Source organism: Cottoperca gobio, chromosome 9 (assembly GCF_900634415.1).
Source record: "Cottoperca gobio chromosome 9, fCotGob3.1, whole genome shotgun sequence".
Lineage (NCBI taxonomy): Eukaryota > Metazoa > Chordata > Actinopteri > Perciformes > Bovichtidae > Cottoperca > Cottoperca gobio.
The window spans coordinates 28,941,386-28,961,285 of record NC_041363.1 but is presented as its reverse complement, the minus strand read 5'-3'; the positions used below and the strand labels follow the sequence as shown (position 1 = coordinate 28,961,285).

General features: G+C 42.2%; 1 protein-coding gene across 1 annotated transcript; it reads left to right on the top strand.

The window, feature by feature from the left end:
• The first annotated feature begins 987 nt into the window (after positions 1–987).
• On the top strand, positions 988–5,500 carry ccn1l2 (cellular communication network factor 1, like 2). The gene is made up of 5 exons (XM_029439851.1): positions 988–1,281; positions 1,628–1,841; positions 2,234–2,596; positions 3,465–3,667; positions 4,416–5,500. Exons 1-5 carry the CDS (start codon positions 1,213–1,215, stop codon positions 4,716–4,718), a joined length of 1,152 nt encoding a protein of 383 aa, XP_029295711.1. The 5' UTR covers positions 988–1,212; the 3' UTR covers positions 4,719–5,500.
• The last annotated feature ends 14,400 nt before the right edge of the window (positions 5,501–19,900 follow it).

Genomic DNA, 19,900 nt, shown 5'->3' with positions numbered 1-19,900 from the left:
TTTGGAAACACGTAGTGACCAAAGTTTCCTTCTGCATCCGAGTCTCCCACCGGCAGCTCGGCTTGGAACGCTGTCACTGCATCATACATGTCCGTGATCACACGGCCCTGAAGCTGGAGGTTTAACAGTGAGATGCTTCGTTATGTCGCACAAACAGTCCAGCTCACATCGTCGTCATCGTGTCTTTCCCTTTGCTTTCCAAAAACTTTCATTTCATTTACATATTTAGATTATTCCTCAAATGTATTTTTATTTAATAAAAGAGCACCTGTTGAATGCAACACTGATACCTCTATTAGTACTCGGAGACGTGTTATTCTTAAAAAATGCACGCCTAAAGTTGCATTCAAATTTATATGGCTCTCAAGGAAATACATAAAAAAAATATTTGGCTTTTATGGCTCTCCCAGCCAAAAAGGTTCCCGACCCCTGCCCTAGGATGACAATGGGAATGCAGAGTTTTTCCTACCAATCATGGGAACCTGAGGATAGGCCTGTATTTCCTGGAATGCAGCCCGTTCGGAAAGAGATGGAGGGAACACAGGATGTCCTGAGCACAGTGTCCCACAGCAGCACACTACAGAGGAGAGGACACAGCTCAGCTAGTTGGCCTGAGCTGGTGGAAGAGTTGTTTACAGGGATTTTCTCCACATCACCACTTCCCCTGTAAAACACTCTGGGATTCCCCACTCAGGTTTTCCATTACACCTGTCCTACCATTGTTTTCTTTTTTCTTACAGACATCTGTCAAATTTCCCTGGGTATGTGTTGCCTTAAAGCCTAAGGTACACTATTTGGTTACCTGTTCACAATAACAGTGAGTTGAACACGTCTCGTCAGTGTTTCATACCAATAGACCCGCCAGCACCTCCCTCTGGACACTCCACCGTCTTAGAGGAGAGTCCATGACATCACAACAGGGGTGGGGGCATATGTGTCTATAAGTACAAGCCCTGCTTAGGGAAACCTCTCCATGAGTAGAGCTGAGCTGTGCTGCCCTGTGCTAACAACAAGAAACTGTAGGAGAGCAAGCAGACGGGTCTACCTCTCGGTGCACAGACACAACTGTGGATACATTTCTATCCTGGAGCTGACAAACAAAACGTCCTTCTCTCTGAACTTTGGATTGTCGATCTAAACAACTTCTTACTTCTACTACTCTTTATTCCTTTGGAAGGTTCTTTCTCTTTTTGTTCATCTGCTGTAATCAGGATGCTTAGCTCTGTTCCTTTGCTGCAGATCATTTCCAGCCTGTTTGTGCTCAGCAGCGCTGCGGTGATGGTGAGTTGCTGGGACTTGTTGATGGGACTTGTGGCCACTTGCTTTTGAACCTTCTATGTATTAATTTCTGTGAAATGTGACATTGTTTAGACATTATATTTAATATGTATAGAAGAGGATTAGGGGCACATGTGAAAAATGTATTTGAGTTCTTTGAGAATACAATTTCCAAATAGATTTTTAAAATAAATTGTGACTTTATTCTCATAATTTTGAATCTCAGAACTCAACTAAATGTGTTCACATGTGGCCCTAATCCTCTTCCCTAAATATTGAATGAACTTTTAATTTTTAAAATCACACCCACCCATTGTCACACATCCTGACATGTGACCCTGTTCCTCAGGCAGACAGTGAGTGCCCAGCTGAGTGCTCTTGCAGCCCCTCGTCCCAGCTGTGCCCGGCGGGCGTCAGCTGGGTGACCGACCACTGTGGCTGCTGTAAAGTTTGTGCTCGGCAGTTCAATGAGGACTGCAGCGCTACCGAACCTTGCGATCACATCAAGGGGCTACATTGCCATCTGGGGGCAGGAGGAGACCCTGAGAGGGGACTATGTCGAGGTGAGTCAAGACACACTGTCAACTGTGTGTTAGAACAAGAAGTTAGAAAAACAGCAAATATTATTTTCCTGACATTTCTCTTGATTTTTCATGTGAAACAATGCTACATTTCTTCAATGCTCTCAAAATCCCTGAAATGAAAAACAGCTCACATCAGTCAGAAGTGGACATTCATTTATTTTAAATGTCCACAGGGCCAAAGGTTTGAAACCATTGTTTGATGCTGATTGTCAAAAAGGTGTGGTAGTGAGAGTGGCCAATAACAAAAAGGCCCATAACTTCTAAATGGATTCACGTACCATGGCCAAACTCATGAACCATTTGTAATTCCCACTTGTTAATATAAAACTGCAATACAAACTCACTGGCGTTCCTCTTTAAATTTTTCACAGCAGAGGCCCAGGGTTTGCCATGCGAGTTCGGCGGGCGGGTGTACCAGCATGGCGAGGACTTCCAACCCAGCTGCCAGCACCAGTGCACCTGTATGGACAGGGTGGTGGGCTGCATGCCACTCTGTCCTCGCCAAGTGCCACTGCCCGACTGGCGCTGCTTGCGGCCCCGGCTGACCAGGCCTGAGGACGGGTGCTGCGAGGAATGGGTGTGTGATGACAACAATCACATCAACGAGGAGCCAGATGAGCTGACACACACCTCCCTGCCGGACAGCCAGCGCCTTCCCAACCACATCAGTGCCCTGCTGCAGGCCCAGCCCCAGCCTCGCTACCCAGCTGCCACCGGAAGGGCCACGTTCGTAGGTAAACATCACATCGATGCTTTTCCTCATGCCCCCCACCAGCCCTGAATATGATCTGAGGGAGAGTTTTCATGTTGATGTGAAGGAGATGTCCCAAAAGTCAGGATCACTGAACACAACATTTTCCACAATATGATATGGTTAAACAAATCATGAAAAAACTGTTTGAATCCATCTTGAACTGGTTTCAGAGATATTAAGCCTTCACTAACCTTTGCATTTGGGTGTAATTCTGTTATATACCAGGCCATTACTCTCATTTCATTAGAAATGTATGCATTTCAGATTCCAGTTCAGAGATGTTTCTTATTTTAAAGAAGATTAACAGTCTTAAACCCTCCTGGTGACCCTTATAGTGAAAATATCCTGGGGTCATTCAAATGTAATTCATCTCACTTTGAATTCTCCTGTCAATTAGATATATCTGTCATCTTGTTAACAAATGTTATCCTGAGGCTCGTACAACTTGCAAAGGGTTCAACCTCAGGGGTGCATGAATGTGCTGAGTAAATGTAATGGCATTAGACTTTCATATGACTTTTTTAGAAGTGAAGATTTTGACAGTACACACGACAGTAAAGGTCATGGGGTCGCTAAAATCTTTGTGATTCATCCTATGGGGACCATAAATGTCCCCAGCTAATTTGATGAAAATGTGTCCCATAGTTGTTGAGATATCATGGGTAGAACCCAAATGTGGAAAACAAAACAACCAACTAACTGACATCACTAGGGCAAAAAATAGCATCACATAAGCATCATTTAATCCAAAAATCATGAGTATATGGATGACCATTTTTCCCTGAGTGTTTGCTGGGATTCATTGTTTGATTGTAACTCATTGCCTTTGTTTGTTGGCTTTCCCACAGAGATGGTGTCCTACCCCATGTCTGAGGTGCTACTCAAATCCAGCTGTTTCCCACAAACTACAGAGTGGACCGAGTGTTCCACCACTTGTGGGATGGGCATTTCGAGTCGAGTGACCAATAACAACCCAGACTGTCAGCTGGTCAGAGAAACTAGACTGTGCCAGATCAGACAATGTGAGCTGCAGCTACCTGTAGCTAGCAAGGTATGAATAAAAAACACACCTCTTAGGAAATTAACTTCAATGTTTGTTGACCCATCCATCCACCCCGTCCTCTTCCCAATACAGACTTTGTCACTCTTAACAATACTACACCTGACTTTCTCCTTACTACGGCCACTAGAGGTTGCCACCTAACAACAACAACTAAGGTTGTCATAAGACAGTGATGACAGAAATCACCGATACCCAACATTATTCCTCCTAATTCCCCAATTTCTGATTAGGTGGACATGACAAAAGCTTTGACACATATTCATACCTACAACAGACTATACTGTATTTAATCTTATCTGATACGAAGTGTTTGCTAAACACAAGCATTGTTAGATGAACGTCTCAGTCGAATCCTTGTGCGTATACCATAGGCCTTCTTTGTTAACAACAGTATGCAATAACATTTGAATTTAGAGCCATACTCATTCAATTATGAGTACCAACAACCAACAGCCCAACAACACAGCAAGATGTAACTTTAGCCCACTACTCTGAGGTGATTCGTATTTGCCTCCTCTCTTTCCTTTGTTTAGCTTCCAGCTAACACTGTGACATAATCATGACGTCAGAACTAAAAGCGTCTATACAAATATTTTTTTGGTGAGGACGACGTGTGATTTTCACAGAGTGTGGGAAATTAATAATTAAATCAATAAACACTGCATTGCTCCTTCTAGAAATTTCAACAGGAGTTTCATAATGTCATTTTAATGGTGGCTCTGTTTCTGTCATCCAGAAGGGGAAGAAGTGTCAGCGAACTGTCCGTCCCCAGAACCCAGTTAGAATCACGTTTGCCGGATGCTCGACGACGCAGCGGTATCGTCCTCGCACCTGTGGTACTTGCAGCGATGACCGCTGCTGCACACCCACTGTCTCCCGCACTGTGCGGCTCCGCTTCCACTGCTCCGATGGAGAGGGCTTCTACAGAAACGTCATGTGGATCCAGCGCTGCAGCTGCAGTACAAGCTGTGGTATACACAGCGCTCACTATACCCCATCAGTCAGCCTCCACAATGACATCCACACCTTCAGGCGCTGATGTTAAATCTCCGTGCCCTGGCCTGGCACACTGGGCAAAGACATTGCACCTCCCTTTCCCTAAACCCACCATCTCCCTGTCAGCTGGGTGTGCACTTGCCACCCCCCTCCCCAACTCAGCAATACACTCGCTTGCACTTTAAGCTTCCTGCTGCAATGACATCAGTTTGTCCACACTTGAGGTGTGTTGCTTCTGAGGACAGCACGCTGCAGTCTGCTGCTGTGTGACTGTTGGCCCAGAGCTTTTACTGAAACTTCTTTTATTTAATTATAAGTTTGTATCCTCTCTATAGAGGGGGATGTGACGCTTTGTCATACAGACAGAAGTTTTTTAAGTAACAGAAAACATTTATGAGTAGTGATGGTAATTATGGACATGCATTTTAATAATAGATGACATTAAACATATTCATTAGTGACCGTAGGGGCTATGTGTTCTCTATTGCCTGCCCTTTGTGATACATTGTTTCCTACACATGTACTGATTGTGTGTGTGTGTGTGTGTGTGTGTGTGTGTGTGTGTGTGTGTGCGCGTGTGTGTGTGTGTGTGTGTGTGTGTGTGTGTGTGTGTGTGTGTATGTGTGTGTGAGAAACAGAGAATGTGCTCATTATTTTAAGTGTGTAGATTAAAGCATATGGACTTCACTCTTAGTTGTGGAGTGGTAAATTCTAGGATCACCTCATTTTTCGGGGTGTGATTTAATTTTTTATTTTGTGTGTGTGTCCTTCACAGTGTATATAGAATGCTATATTTTAAGGAATAAAATGATGCTATGTATTTAAGACTTGTTCCACATGTTCATTGGATGTTTTTGTCTGTAAACTCCTGCACATCAAATACAAACATATTAACCTGTAATGAGTCTCATATTTTGGTTAATGTCTAAATCAAATTGATCAAGAGGCGTTGCAGTTGTTACACTTTTAGTATCTGTTCAAGTGTTGTGGGTAGTAACACACTGGATAGTCCAGTCAGGTTACTGAAACAACCCTACACTATAACATATGAGGTCAAGGGCCATTTTTGTTTTACAACATCCTTCGAGGGCCATACTAATTATTGAACTCATAACCTCTGCAATTGTTTTTACGACACAGCCCATTCATTTCACTTTTCTTATATGCTGTGCAAAAAAGCAACTTTTTTATCCATGTATCTTTCTGTTTTATCAGAAAACAATCCTTTATTAGTCCCACAACGGGGAAATGTATCTTGTCACAGCAAAAGAACATATGAAGTAAAAAGGCAATAAACAATAATTAAATAGAATAAAAAACAATATAAGTACCAGTGGTTGATCAAAAATAAAGTGAATATTGCACATGGCAGTGGTAATTGCACAAATTATAAAATGTGAGTATTGTAAATGGCAGTGATAATTGCACAGCAGTGGTGGAATAGTCTGTTCTTGGTGTGGTGGTCTATCTCTCTATCTGTCCATGTTTGTATGTAACGCTCTGCAGAGAGCTGCTTGTTGGTCCAAACTCCGCCGAAGAGCGTTAACTTTATCCAAACGCACTCTTCCTTTCAGCTCGTGCAGTTTGACATGTTTCGTGTTTCGTGTTACACCGCAAGCACAAACTAGGCACACTGGCCTTTTACTTCCTCAAATAAATTATCGTTCGTCCATTTCTCCTGGAAAGTGCGTCATTGCACAATTTCAGCTTTCTCTTGTTTACACTCGCCATGCTGCATTCACTGATGTCAATGACAGTCTCGTTTAATATTGAAGTTTTTTGACATGACATGACCACGTGATGGCACGTTTCGCTTGTGTTGTGTTCAAGGACCCTGACATTGACCAGGAAAAACAATCAATCGCCCGTCTATTGCTTTTTTCTAGTTTTTTCTAGATTGTTTTGCGTGTGTTTATGAATTACCTCGAGATTCCCCACCCCTGGTCTATAGAATCCTAAAATAAGTGAATATTAACATTAACATAAACAATCTAATGTAGAAGAATGTCAGATACAACACAGAGCTGTGGCTCTGCTGGATGTGCATCATCTGAGTCTGTGCTTGTACAAGCTGATGATCCAGCGTCTCTACTGAAACACTGAACACTGTAAAGCAGGGTGGTCATTCCAGAATTGGAGGACAATTTAGACATCAACACTTTTGAAAAATGAACCTTTTATTTTATTCTTTTTTGTTATGTATTTAGGAAAAACAGATAATAAACAATCAAAAAAAGTGATTTGGCCAGCAAAGGCATCAAATGTACACTTTTTATTAGACGTTTTATTTGTTGTGTGCCATGTTTTGTGCAACCCTGTGATACATACTCATTAAGCAGAAAAAGGTATTTTTAAAAACATTCTTCAATAAAACTCTTTACTATTAAGTAAATAAAGTCACATTTATATTAAATACTCATGTAGTTTTGGATAAAACTGGTTTAATTTTAATTTAAGTAGCTTTTTAAATCGATCTTGCCCAACGTTTCTTTTTTACCAATTTCGATATTTAGTTTGAAATATTTGCTCAAATACATTATGCATAATATTAATCAAGCTATTAAAAGGACATTAGTTAAAACATTTGTGAGCTGAGAAAATTATTTAAGGTTATTTTAACAGAAAATGATATAGTAACAGGGTTGAAATTAGATTAATAGGGTTGCGTAAAGTAACAGGGTTGAATGGCTACATCACTTTTGGTTCCGGGGTGGTGGTTCCCCTATTCAAAAAGGGGGACCAGAGAGTGTGTGCCAACTACAGGGGTTTCACACTTCTCAGCCTCCGTGGTAAAGTCAACTCCAAGGTGCTGGAAAGGAGGGTTCGGCCGATAGTCGAACCTTTGATTGAAGAGGAACAATGCAGATTCCGTCCTGGTCGTGGAACAACGCAAGGATCCTGGAGGGGGCCTGGGAGTATGCCCAACCGGTCTACATGTGTTTGAAGGCCATCCAATCCCTGTACGCCCAAAGCGAGAGTTGTGTCCGGATACTCGGCAGTAAGTCAAACTCGTTCCCAGTGGATGTTGGCCTCCGCCAGATGGCATCATCGGTCTGTGACCTTCAGCAGTCACTAAATCGGTTCGCAGCTGAGTGTGAAGCGGTTGGGATGAGGATCAGCCCCTCAAAATCTGAGGCCATGGCTCTCAGCAGGAGACCCGTGGATTGCCTACTCCGGGTAGGGAATGAGCCCTTACCCCAAGTGAAGGAGTTCAAGTACCTCGGGATCTTGTTTGCGAGTGAGGGGACGATGGAGCGAGAGATCGGCCGGAGAATCAGAGCAGCGGCGGCGGTATTGCATTCGCTTTACCGCACCGTTGTTACGAAAAGAGAGCTGAGCCAGAAGGCAAAGCTCTCAATCTAACGGGCGATTTTCGTTCCTACCCTCACCTATGTTCATGAAGACTGGGTCATGACCGAAATAACGAGATTGCAGGTACAAGTGGCCAAAATGGGTTTTCTCAGACGGGTGGCTGGCGTCTCCCTTAGAGATAGGGTGAGAAGCTCAGCCATCCGTGAGAGACCCGGAATAGAGCCGCTGCTCCTTTGCGTTGAAAGGAGCCAGTTGAGTTGGTTCGGTCATCTAGTAAGGATGCCACCTGAGCGCCTCCTTAGGGAGGTTTTCCAAGCACGTCCAGCTGGGAGGAGACCCCGGGCAAGACCCGGGACTCGGTGGAGAGATTATATCTCCTCACTGGCCTGGGAACGCCTCAGGATCCCCCAGTCGGAGCTGGCGGATGTGGACCGGAAAAGGGGTTTGGGGTTCCCTACTGTAGCTGCTATCCCTGCGACCCGACCCCGGATAAGCGGTAGACGATGGATAGATGGAAAATACAGTAATACATTCAAAACATTATATTATGCTAAATTATACAAACACATTTTACTATAAATAATAGAGTAAACTGAAGGAAATGCAACCCTGTTACTGAATGTCAACCCTGTTACTCCAATTATAGTAACAGGGTTGCAAGTAACAGGGTTGTAAATCAATGCTAATTTTTAATTAAAATAAAAGGGAGGACTTACCCTTGGTCTATCCATGGTAGTAGCACATGACTTGCTGATGTCATTTCCTCTGTGTCATGTGACTCACAGTTTTTTCACTTCCTCTACCAAGCTAAAAAGGTTTTAGTAACAGGGTAGCACGCATGTTGTGGGACACACTTTCAGTGTAAAATTACTGTTATTTAAAATATGTTTATGATTTAACAAATTCATTTGACCATTACAAGACACATATATCAATAGAATAATACCAAATAAAGTAAATAAAAACCCTATATTAAATGTTATATTTGACATGCAAGTTTGTCACCAAGAAGCTGGGACAAGAGAAAAATGCTATTTTAGGGGTGTTCGAGAGCTATTTGATATTTTAAATAATATTTTGAAACAACTTTTTCTGCAACTTTATATACATTTTGTCTCAAGACAAGTATATTTAACACAACAAGTGCATGGTTTAGCTTTTTGGGCATGGGTTATTAGATTTTTTATATGTGGGACATGAAATGTCCTCCAATTCTGGAATGACCCAGGGGTCTTCAACGTTATTCAGGCTAAGGACCCCCAAACTGGTGTAGCGTGGGAGCAGCGACCCCCTACTGTATATATTGTATAGAAGAGGCTTAAAGAGGTCCCTGAGATGGGGGGGGCAATTTATTAGTTCACCCCTCTCCTTTCCTCCGCTCTAATTCTGACTGTAGGTGTGTGTGTTGGGAGCGCCCTTCGCGAAACACAGCAGAGGAGGGAATGTGAATGACCAAATACAATTTTTATTTATTTTAATTAAACCAAATGAAAAAAATAAAATAAAAATGATTTATCTACAAACAATTTTGCGACCCCCCTGCAGTACCTCAGCAGACCCCTTTTGAAGACCTATGATATTATAGATAACTATTATTAATTTTATCAGCTGCATCAGGCCCAACTGGCTCCCCCAGATTTTCTTTTATACATCTTCAAATATAAAATACTATTTATACTTAATATTAGACTTATTATTTACTAATAGATGTAAATCCATATTGCCCATTATGCCCAGCTGATTAAAATTTTGAATTAAAAAACTTCCTTAATAACAAACTTTGCTTTCCATCCAGCACATGAATGCAAATCAAATCAAATCAAATCAAATTTATTTGTATAGCCCAATATCACAAATTATACATTTGTCTCAGTGTGCTTTACAGACTGTACAGGTTACAACATCCTCTGTCCTTAGACCCTCGCATCGCACAAGGAAAAACTTCCTAAAAGAAACCCCAAAATTAAAGGGGAAAAAATGGAAGAAACCTCAGGGAGAGCAACTGAGGAGGGATCCCTCTCCCAGGACGGACAGACGTGCAATAGATGTCGTGTGTACAGGATAAACAACATAGTACAAATACAACATTTGACAGAAATTATGTTGTGTTGGAAAAAAAAAAAAAGAAATAGAAAGTTTGGATGAATCCAGGAAAATGTCAATAAGGCTTCCCGGTGTCCAGCAGGACCAGGTCAGCAGGCGCTGTCACGATTCATGATCCTGACGTAAACTTTATCAGTGGCAACCTGCCACATGAGAGACAGACACTCCGGGGATGATACCCCGGATGGTGAGTTAGTAACATACATTTACATAAATGCATACAGATAGAGAGGGAGAAGAAGAGAGGGAGAAGAAGAGAGAGGGAGAGAAGGAAGAGAGCAGGGAGGTGTCCCCCGGCAGTCTAAGCCTATAGCAGCATAACTAGGGGCTGATCCAGGGCAAACCTGAGCCAGCCCTAACTATAAGCTTTATCAAAAAGGAAAGTCTTTAGCCTACTCTTAAATGTGGAGAGTGTGTCTGCCTCCCGAACACAAACTGGAAGCTGGTTCCACTGGAGAGGAGCTTGATAGCTGAAGGCTCTGGCTCCCATTGTACTCTTAGAGACTCTAGGAACCACAAGTAACCCTGCAGTCTGGGAGCGTAATGCTCTAGTTGGTTTATAAGGTACTATGAGATCTTTAAGATATGCTGGAGCCTGACCTTTAATTGATTTGTAAGTCAGGAGAAGGATTTTGAATTCTATTCTGTATTTTACCGGGAGCCAGTGCAGAGCAGCTAATACAGGAGTAATATGATCCCATTTCCTTGTTCTAGTCAATACACGTGCCGCTGCATTTTGGATCAACTGAAGAGTCTTAACCGACTTTTTTGGACAACCTGATAACAATGAGTTGCAGTAATCCAGCCTTGAAGTAACAAATGCATGGACTAGTTTTTCTGCATCATTTTGAGACAGGATGTGTCTTATTTTTGCAATGTTACGTAGATGAAAGAAGGCAGTCCTTGAGATTTGTTTTATGTGGGAGTTAAACGACAGATCTTGATCAAAGATGACGCCAAGATTCCTTACAGTGGTGCTGGAGGCCAAGTTAATGCCATCCAGAGCTTCTATGTCATTAGAAAATGCGTTTCGGAGGCGTTTAGGGCCAAGTATAATAACTTCAGTTTTGTCTGTGTTTAACATCAAAAAGTTGCTAGACATCCAAGTTTTTATGTCCTTAAGGCATGCTTGAAGTTTAGCCAATTGATTGGTTTCATCTGGTTTAATTGATAGATATAATTGGGTATCATCCGCATAACAATGAAAGTTTATAGAGTGGTTCCTTATAATATTGCCCAAAGGAAGCATATATAAGGTGAATAGAATCGGTCCAAGTACAGAACCCTGCGGAACTCCGAGACTGACTTTGGCTGTCATGGAGGATTTATCGTTAACAAGTACAAATTGAGATCGCTCAGATAAATAGGACTTGAACCAGCTTAGTGCGGTTCCTCTTATGCCAACACAATGTTCCAGTCTCTGTAGTAGAATGTCATGATCAACAGTGTCGAAAGCAGCACTGAGGTCTAACAAGACAAGAACAGAGACGAGTCCTTTGTCTGAAGCCAATAGAAGGTCATTGGTAACTTTCACCAGTGCCGTCTCTGTGCTATGATGAACTCTAAATCCAGATTGAAAAACCTCAAATAAACTATTATTATGTAAAAAGTCACACAACTGTTTTGCGACTGCTTTCTCAAGGATTTTAGCGAGAAAGGGAAGGTTAGATATCGGCCTATAGTTGGCTAAAATCTCTGGATCAAGACCAGGCTTTTTAAGAAGTGGTTTTATTACAGCTACTTTAAAGGATTTTGGTACGTAGCCAGATAATAAAGACAGGTTGATCATATTTAATAACGAAGTGTTAATTAAGGGTAAAACTTCTTTAAACAGTTTAGTTGGAATCGGGTCTAAAAGACAGGTTGATGGTTTAGACGATGAGATTGTTGAAGTTAGTTGGTTAAGGTTGATTGGAGTAAAACAGTCTAGATATATTTCAGGAGTTACAGATGTTTTTAAAATTCCAACAGTTGAAGTTAAGTCATTACCAATTGAGGTCAATTGCATGCATATGAAAGCATATTCACACCCGATGCAGTTATCTTTTCCAAGCTGCAGTTTATAAAGCCGCGCTTTGGGGTTTATCAAACATAATAAATAGTTGTATCTCACTGTCACGTCTGTCAGGCACAAAGTGACAGAACACAGACAGACCAAGAGATGCACGGCCCAGCGAGGCTAAAGACAGACGCACTGCCAGCTATGTTGCTCTTAATGTTCACATCAAACTTGTAGAGGAGAGAACACATGTTTACGTGGGCCTATGCAACATGCTTAGTGAGCGTATACGGCCGCCCGCCACCAACATTTCAAGCACTCAGGGATTTCTGGTTGCCATGGAGCCCTACGTAGCTGCTTTGTTTGCTTATGCCTCAGGCTAGGTCTGCCCATCATACCTTTGACAGTCAAACACTTCAGTTGCGGAAGGAACTTAAAAGCCAAAACAGCACTTCAGCAGCATCCTACAATACAAAGACAACATTAAAATGATGCCGATAAGGTATGTCAATAATACCTCAACCAGGGCGTCACTATGGTCCTAATAACACATTCTTGCCCTCCTAACAGGTTCCCCTGGCCATGGCTGCATAGTGTTGCTTTCTTTACCAAAAATGTCCTCTGACCTACAGACGAAGCTGTTGCAGTGGTAGTTTTCTACCTCCTGCGTTACACAGGGAATGTATGTAAGATATATGGTGTGTAAACCTCCAACCCTCACGTCTTTTTCAGCTCTTTGACGTAACAGTGGAAGCCTTAAGCCTGTGTCATTGTGTCTTGAAGGCCTGATATACTCCCAAGTGGGCGCACACATGAACATCTGCTGACACTTAGTAGTTCTGTTTATACTACTGTCTGGAGTGCGCTTGGATGACGCGTTGCACATGCACAGTAGATCGGCGTCTACAAGACAGACACCCTCTCCATATTTAAGAGCAGGCTTAAGACTTTTTGCTTAGATAAAGACATCCTCTTGGATACATCTTTTTCATATTTCATAGTTCCTATTATTATTTTTATCATATGGATTGTCGATGTTGTAAATTCATTAGGTTGCTTATTCTGTGCACATGACATCTATACCACACATCTGTCCGTTCTGGGCGAGGGATCCCTCCTCAGTTGCTCTCCTGCATGTTCCCCTCTTTAATAGTTTAATAGTTAATAGTGGAGGAGTTGTTCCTTGTGCACTGCAGGACAGAATATGGTATTGTGTGCTCTAGTATTGGGCTATGTTAATAAAATGTGGTTGATGGATTGAAATCAGTGACATCCATGCAAGAAGAGCTGCTTTGTACATTAAAGAGAAGAAAGTGCGTAAAGCAAAGAAATGGCAGACAAATTGCAGTCACAACAAATTGGAGGAACACGGATGTCCGCACAGAACCTATGCGTACACACTCTGATGATGAAATTACTTTCACACGGACCCGCATACTCATATGATGGATGCGGAAAGTATCATTCTGCTCTACTCCGACCACACAGCTTCTCAGACATCTGCACACATTTTCAGGTCGAGCTCTGTGTTCATGATGCTTCGTGGCTTTACACCAGGCCTGGCTAGCTCTGGAGTACAAACATTACGGTGGCCTACTAAATTCCTCACCCTGGCCTCTGCCTCCTTCTAAAAAGAGGGAGGAAAAGTCCTGACTGCCCCAGTCAGAACTACTGCTATAGACCTCATCTCTACCAACTCTCAACCACAGGGGTTCGTTGTCAGGGGACCATGGATATCTGGGGTTAATGTCATGGTAATCTGGTAATCTAATAAAACATATTGCTTTGAACCACGGTGTTGGGCGGATGGACAGTCTGATGAATGGCCTGATGAAAACTGAACCAATCAATATTTTCTATATTCACAATGTATGTATAAATGTTTTTTTAATGTAAAATGTGACAGAAAATGATGATGTCATCAACCTGATTTCCACCAGCAGCAGCAACAGGCATCTGTTTTAAGTAAGAAAGTTCTAATAAAACAACTGTGGATTACCTGCCCAGCATCAATCAGTCAACGGACAGATTTAGGGACAAGCTGATGAAAAAAGTGGAATAAAGTATCACAATAAGCAACTAGAGACAGATATTTTTCTCAGGAGTTGTATGGAATATGGTGTTCTACTTTGGGCTGATAACATGTTGGTAATATTGGCATGTTTTTTTATTGCAACAATCTAACGTAAATGCAGCTGACAATAGATGAAATATTAGTATCACTTTCTGCATCTTCCTTCACAATCCTGAATTCTTTTACCGTCCAACCGACAGGCAGGAAGCAAAAAGCATACATGGCATACCATCTCACCATGGAGACTGACTTACCATCTGCTGTCGTCACTGATGGCGCCACTGGTTCCCATCTGAATCAGACCAGTCAACATTACCCTTGATGACAATGTCTGTCTGCTCGGGTTGTTTGGTTGGTGTAAATTCAGGAAAATCATCCTTCCAACCGAGTTGTTGTACACAAAAGCTGGTGTCCCATGACAACGTTTGTCTGTTCAATTGTTTAAGAGCCATCCTGGCATTTAGGTTACATTCATGGCTCTATGAGAATCAGAGGTGGTTAAAGCAAGGTTTTACCTTTTTACAGCTGTTTTTATAAATGTATACGCTCCAACTATCGGTGCAGAGAGGAAGCTGTACAAAAAGTTAATGATGTGTTAAATGGCTGTGCCTTGGAGGATTTCTTATTCTTGGGAGGAGATTTTAACTGCACAGAAAATGCATCTTTAGATCGCAACCACGCATCCAGCGTCCCAGAATGCTCTGAGGCAGCTGGTCCACTCCCATGGCCTGGTGGATGTATGGAGAAGGATAGACGCAGATGATCGACAATATACATGGTCTCACGTTAGGGAGAATAGGATTTCCTCAGCCAGGTTAGATCGAATTTATTGTTTTAAACATTATTTTAATATTTATAAACTGTGCAGCATCATTCCGGCTGGTTTTACAGATCATACTTTGCTTTTATGTAATTTTTTTATTAGAAACATAAAGCCAAAAAGTGCATATTGGCATTTTAACTCAGTTTTTACTTTTGATAAACATTTTAGACAGGTCCTTATTTATTTCTGGAGTGTTTTTAGGCAGAGGAAGGGTGATTTAGCAGTCTTAGGCAGTGGTGGGACCATGGTAAGACTGAAATTAAAATGCTTTGTCAACAGCACATCCTCAATGTCACACAAGACATCACCAGATCTATGAAAGACCTGGAGGGTGATATAGTGGAACTAGAAAAAATCAGTGAGTACACGAGAGATCGAGGATATATTGGAATCCTCAAAATTAAGAAAATGGCTTTAGCCAACCTGCTAGACGTTAAAGTACAGGGTGCACTGGTCCGGTCCTGGTTTCAAAACGCCACCGAGATGGATGCTCCTTCTAGTTTCTTCTTCGGTCTGGAGAAAAAGAACAGACAGAAGAGGGTAATCCACTCTCTTCTCTCAGACACAGGGCAAGAAATAACTGAACCAAGCCAGATAAGAAGGCAAGCTGTGAGTTTTTATTCTTCCCTCTACTCCAGTGAGTATGAGGGAGATGAAACACTCCTCCTCTATGCACTCTCCCTAGAACCTCTCCTCAGGAAAATACGCTGCAACCTACATGGTCTATTTTTACCTGGTTTCACGTAGCAGCATTATTTTATCAGCTTATGCGGATGATGTTATTGTTGTCAAGGAAGCAGATATTTTAACCAATATTGTAAAAGATTTTAGCACAGCATCGGCAGCGAGGGTGAATTGGAAGAAAAGTGAAGCCCTCGCTGTCGGGGAGTGGTGTGGTGGTCTCCCAGTTCTTCCCCAGAGCCTCACCTGGAAAAGAGATGGAATAAAATATCTAGGTGTGTTTTTAGGAAAATAAAATATAGTCCAGAAGAACTGGGAGAACGTCACTGAAAAGATTGAGGGAAGGATTTCCAAATGGAAATGGCTGCTCCCTCAGATGTCTTTTAGAGGCAGGGTTTTGGTTTTAAACAACCTTGTGGCGTCCCAACTGTGGCACCGTCTGACCTGTGTAGACCCTCCCTCAGGCCTTTTAGCTAAAATACAGAAAACAATGGTAGATTGTTTTTGGGATGGTCTACACTGGGTGCTGTATTTATCCAGAGAGGAGGGGGGACAGGGCCTAGTCCACCTGGCCAGCCGAACAGCCACTTTTAGACTCCAATTTTTACAGAAATATCTTACCGGTCCGGCTGATTTGGTTTGGAGAGAAGTGGCCAGCTGTATCCTCAGACGCGTGAGTAACCTGGGGCTGGATACTGCTCTGTTTTTAACTGATTCAAAATTGTTAAAGTTAAGTGAGCTGCCTCCATTTTATCAGAGTGTTTTTAAGTGTTGGGCCCTTTTTGACCATGAAAGGTGCCCTAAGTCTGACTTTCTGCACTGGTTGTTGATGGAGCCTCTAATTCACAGAGCCAGGCTGGACGTCAGCAGCAGCAACACACCCGGCCTGATGGTGGCGCTGTGCAGCTCAAGGACCCTGTGCTTTCAACAGCTGGTAGATGCAGTGGGGCCGTCGCTGAATGATGCCCAAGCCCTGGGCTCTCTGCTGGATCTAAACTCTAGCTGGGTGGCTCAGAGGATCCTGCAGCTCTGGAGAGGAGAGGAGAGGAGAGGAGAGGAGAGGAGAGGAGAGGAGCATCCTCATCGAATACAGTCAGGGAAAGACTGTTCCAGACCCAGCGGACCCGTTTCCAGAAATCTACCTCAGCCCAGAACTGACCGTCCCCCTGCTCAAGGTCACTAACCCAGCAAAACTGTTGCTGCACAGAGCAGACAAAACAACTTTCTATGCGAACTGTGTGAAAAGCATCAACAGAAAAGGCCTGTGTAGCAGACCCTCCAATGTGTGGAGCAATAGACTAGGTGGAGAAAACGGACCGGGTCCACAGTGGAGGATTTTATACAAACCCCCCCTCAAAAAGCGGACTGCCGACCTTCAGTGGAGGATTTTACATAGTGCTATCGCTTCAAACTTTGTTATTAATCATGCTGTTTTAAATAATTGTCTGTTTTGTAATTTACGTGAGACTGTCTTCCACGTTTTCACTGAGTGTAAGAGACTCACACGTTTCTTCTCTCTTTTAACATTGATTTTTAGTCTCTTTGATGTTATTTTTACTGAGAGTGTTTTTATCATGGGAACTGCCTACACAAAAGATAAAAAAGAAAAGTGGCAGCTCCTAAACTTCCTCTGATGATTCGGGGGTGGCCCGTGTTGGCCTGTGGTGTTGTTTCGTGCACGGTTGGGTGTTTCTCAGGTTTGCCCTGGATCAGCCCCTAGTTATGCTGCTATAGGCTTAGACTGCCGGTGGACACCTCCCTGCACTCTTCCTTCTCTTCCTCTCTCCTCCCCTCCCTCTCTTCTTCTCCCTCTCTATCTGTATGCATTTATGTAAATGTATGTTACTAACTCATCATCCGGAGTTTCTGTGCCTCATGTGGCAGGTTGCCACTGATAAAGTTTACGTCAGGATCAGGAATCGTGGCTGCGCCTGCTGCCCTGGTCCTGCTGGACGCCTTTTTGACATTTTCCTGGATTCATCCAAACTTTCTCTTTTTCAACACAACATCATTTTCTGTCAAATGTTGTATTTGTACTATGTTGTTTATCCTGTACGACATCTATTGCACGTCTGTCCGTCCTGGGAGAGGGATCCCTCCTCAGTTGCTCTCCCTGAGGTTTCTTCCATTTCTTCCCCCTTTAATTGTGGGGTTTCTTTTAGGAAGTTTTTCCTTGTGCGATGCGAGGGTCTAAGGACAGAGGGTGTCGTAACCTGTACAGTCTGTAAAGCACACTGAGACAAATGTAGAATTTGTGATATTGGGCTATACAAATAAATTTGATTTGAATTTGATGATTCTTTGCTGTGTTTCTGAGGATCAATTTATTTGATCATTTAGTGTTCCTGCTGTTCTTTGAATGTTTTTGGTTTTTGGTAGTGATCTGTGGTGATCGAGAACGGGATATTTGATGAATGATTGGAATATTGAATGATGGAATGAGTTGATTTCCGGGGGTGTGGCCGCGAGACACTCACAAGAGGTGGCTTTATGGGTCGATGCGAGTCATTTTTAACCCATGGTGTGCCTTGGAAGGGTAGTGATACAAAAATGATTGTTTACGATTGATTTGTGATGATAAAGGGTTAAATGTATATATTTTTTATTCGTTGTTCTAAGCACTTTATTTTAAAAGAGTTTGTACAAATGAAAAACATGTAAATAAAGGTTTTTTTGAAAAATCAAAAAAATCTATGTATCTCTCTATCTATCTCTCTCTGTCTGTCTGTCTGTCTGTCTGTCTGTCTGTCTGTCTGTCTGTCTGTCTGTCCGTCTATCTGTCTGTCTGTCTGTCACTTTATTTTCCCTCTTCAATAACTTTTCATTGAACAGGCCTGTAGCTTTACACTTTTCTGCCACAGCCCACTGACAGAACAGTTCCTGGCCCTGATTTATAATTTCTGACTTCTGACTTCACAACTAGACCTGATCATTTGATAGGCCTCCTATAAACTGCAGTTAAAGAGTGAAAGAAAACTTCTCCCATTACTGTAGAATCCTATTGATAATTAATTGATTTCCAGCGAGAAATTACCACATTGCTGACTTTTCATTTCTACAAAACACGGCTCCAAACTCCATGACAATCCTGTGCTCAGGAGTTATCAAGCATTTGGATGACTCATTTCTAAATGTATACCACAGAACTCAGGTGACACTGAGCTGTTTCCCTCAAGAGAGAGAACAGGGAGCCTAAGATGTCACGATCTCTTTACATAAATGTGATTGTCTGTGTTGCAGTGATACTCCACAGCGGTTTATATTGGCTGGGAACCCAGACTGGAAGTTACAGGTGTTGTCCAGCCTCACAGAGAGCTGTGACTTTCAGCATGGCCTTGACAGAGGAACAGGAAATATGTCGGAAATCAACGGGGCCTCAGAGAGTGGTTGGCTCGAGCTGCCACACTGACCACAACATAGGAAACCCCCCCCCCCCCAATGCCCTCTGAAAAAGGATGTGTTGAAGTGGTTCCTTTTCAACACACTGTGGGATAGTAACACATGTCTCCATATGAATTGTTATTCGCTTGTTGTGCTGATAATGAATATGTGGAACATGACTCATTCTCTTTTAGAGTGTCACAGCTAACATCTTTTATGGAACTAAAGTCCACATTTCCACAAAGGATCCTGTTTAGGGTGAGGATTCACAGTCGAGCAAACACTGTGACGTCAATACTGATTGTAGGAATAGCACCACTAAAGCTTTTACTATCATTGCGTTGCTGCTACTATCACTACTGCTGCTGCTGTTGGCCCCTGGGATCAATTCTTGGTCCAATCACCTTGCTCTCTTGCTCCACATAATATGACATTTTGTAGATATGTCTTACTTATGTTACGCCAATGATAGTGCCATTTTAGTAAAGTAGAGACAGAACTGCCACAATGTGTTAAAGATGAAGTCTATAGCTATGCTAGCGGCTCAGTGACAATGCTATGTGCTGGTGTTTAGTAGTTATCATGTTATATAATAATAATAATAATAATAATAATAATAATAATAATAATAATAATAATAATAATAATAATAATAATAATAATAATAATAATAATAATACTTTAGAATGTTAGCATGATTACATTTGATAATTTGCACTAATGGGAATGGCATTAGTTTTGCAGGTAAGTTTTGGACACAATGAAGTTTTGACCTGATGATGGTGCTAAATCCTCTAGGCTCTATGAATGCCTGTACCAAATGTTATGGCCAATAGTAGTGGAGACATTTCA

Bases quoted from the DNA above. Each gene is read 5' to 3' on its own strand.
- ccn1l2 (XM_029439851.1), top strand. From the start codon at position 1,213: ATGCTTAGCTCTGTTCCTTTGCTGCAGATCATTTCCAGCCTGTTTGTG. The intron at 2,597-3,464 runs GTAAACATCACA...GCTTTCCCACAG, and splicing joins CGGAAGGGCCACGTTCGTAG to AGATGGTGTCCTACCCCATG. The intron at 3,668-4,415 runs GTATGAATAAAA...TCTGTCATCCAG, and splicing joins AGCTACCTGTAGCTAGCAAG to AAGGGGAAGAAGTGTCAGCG.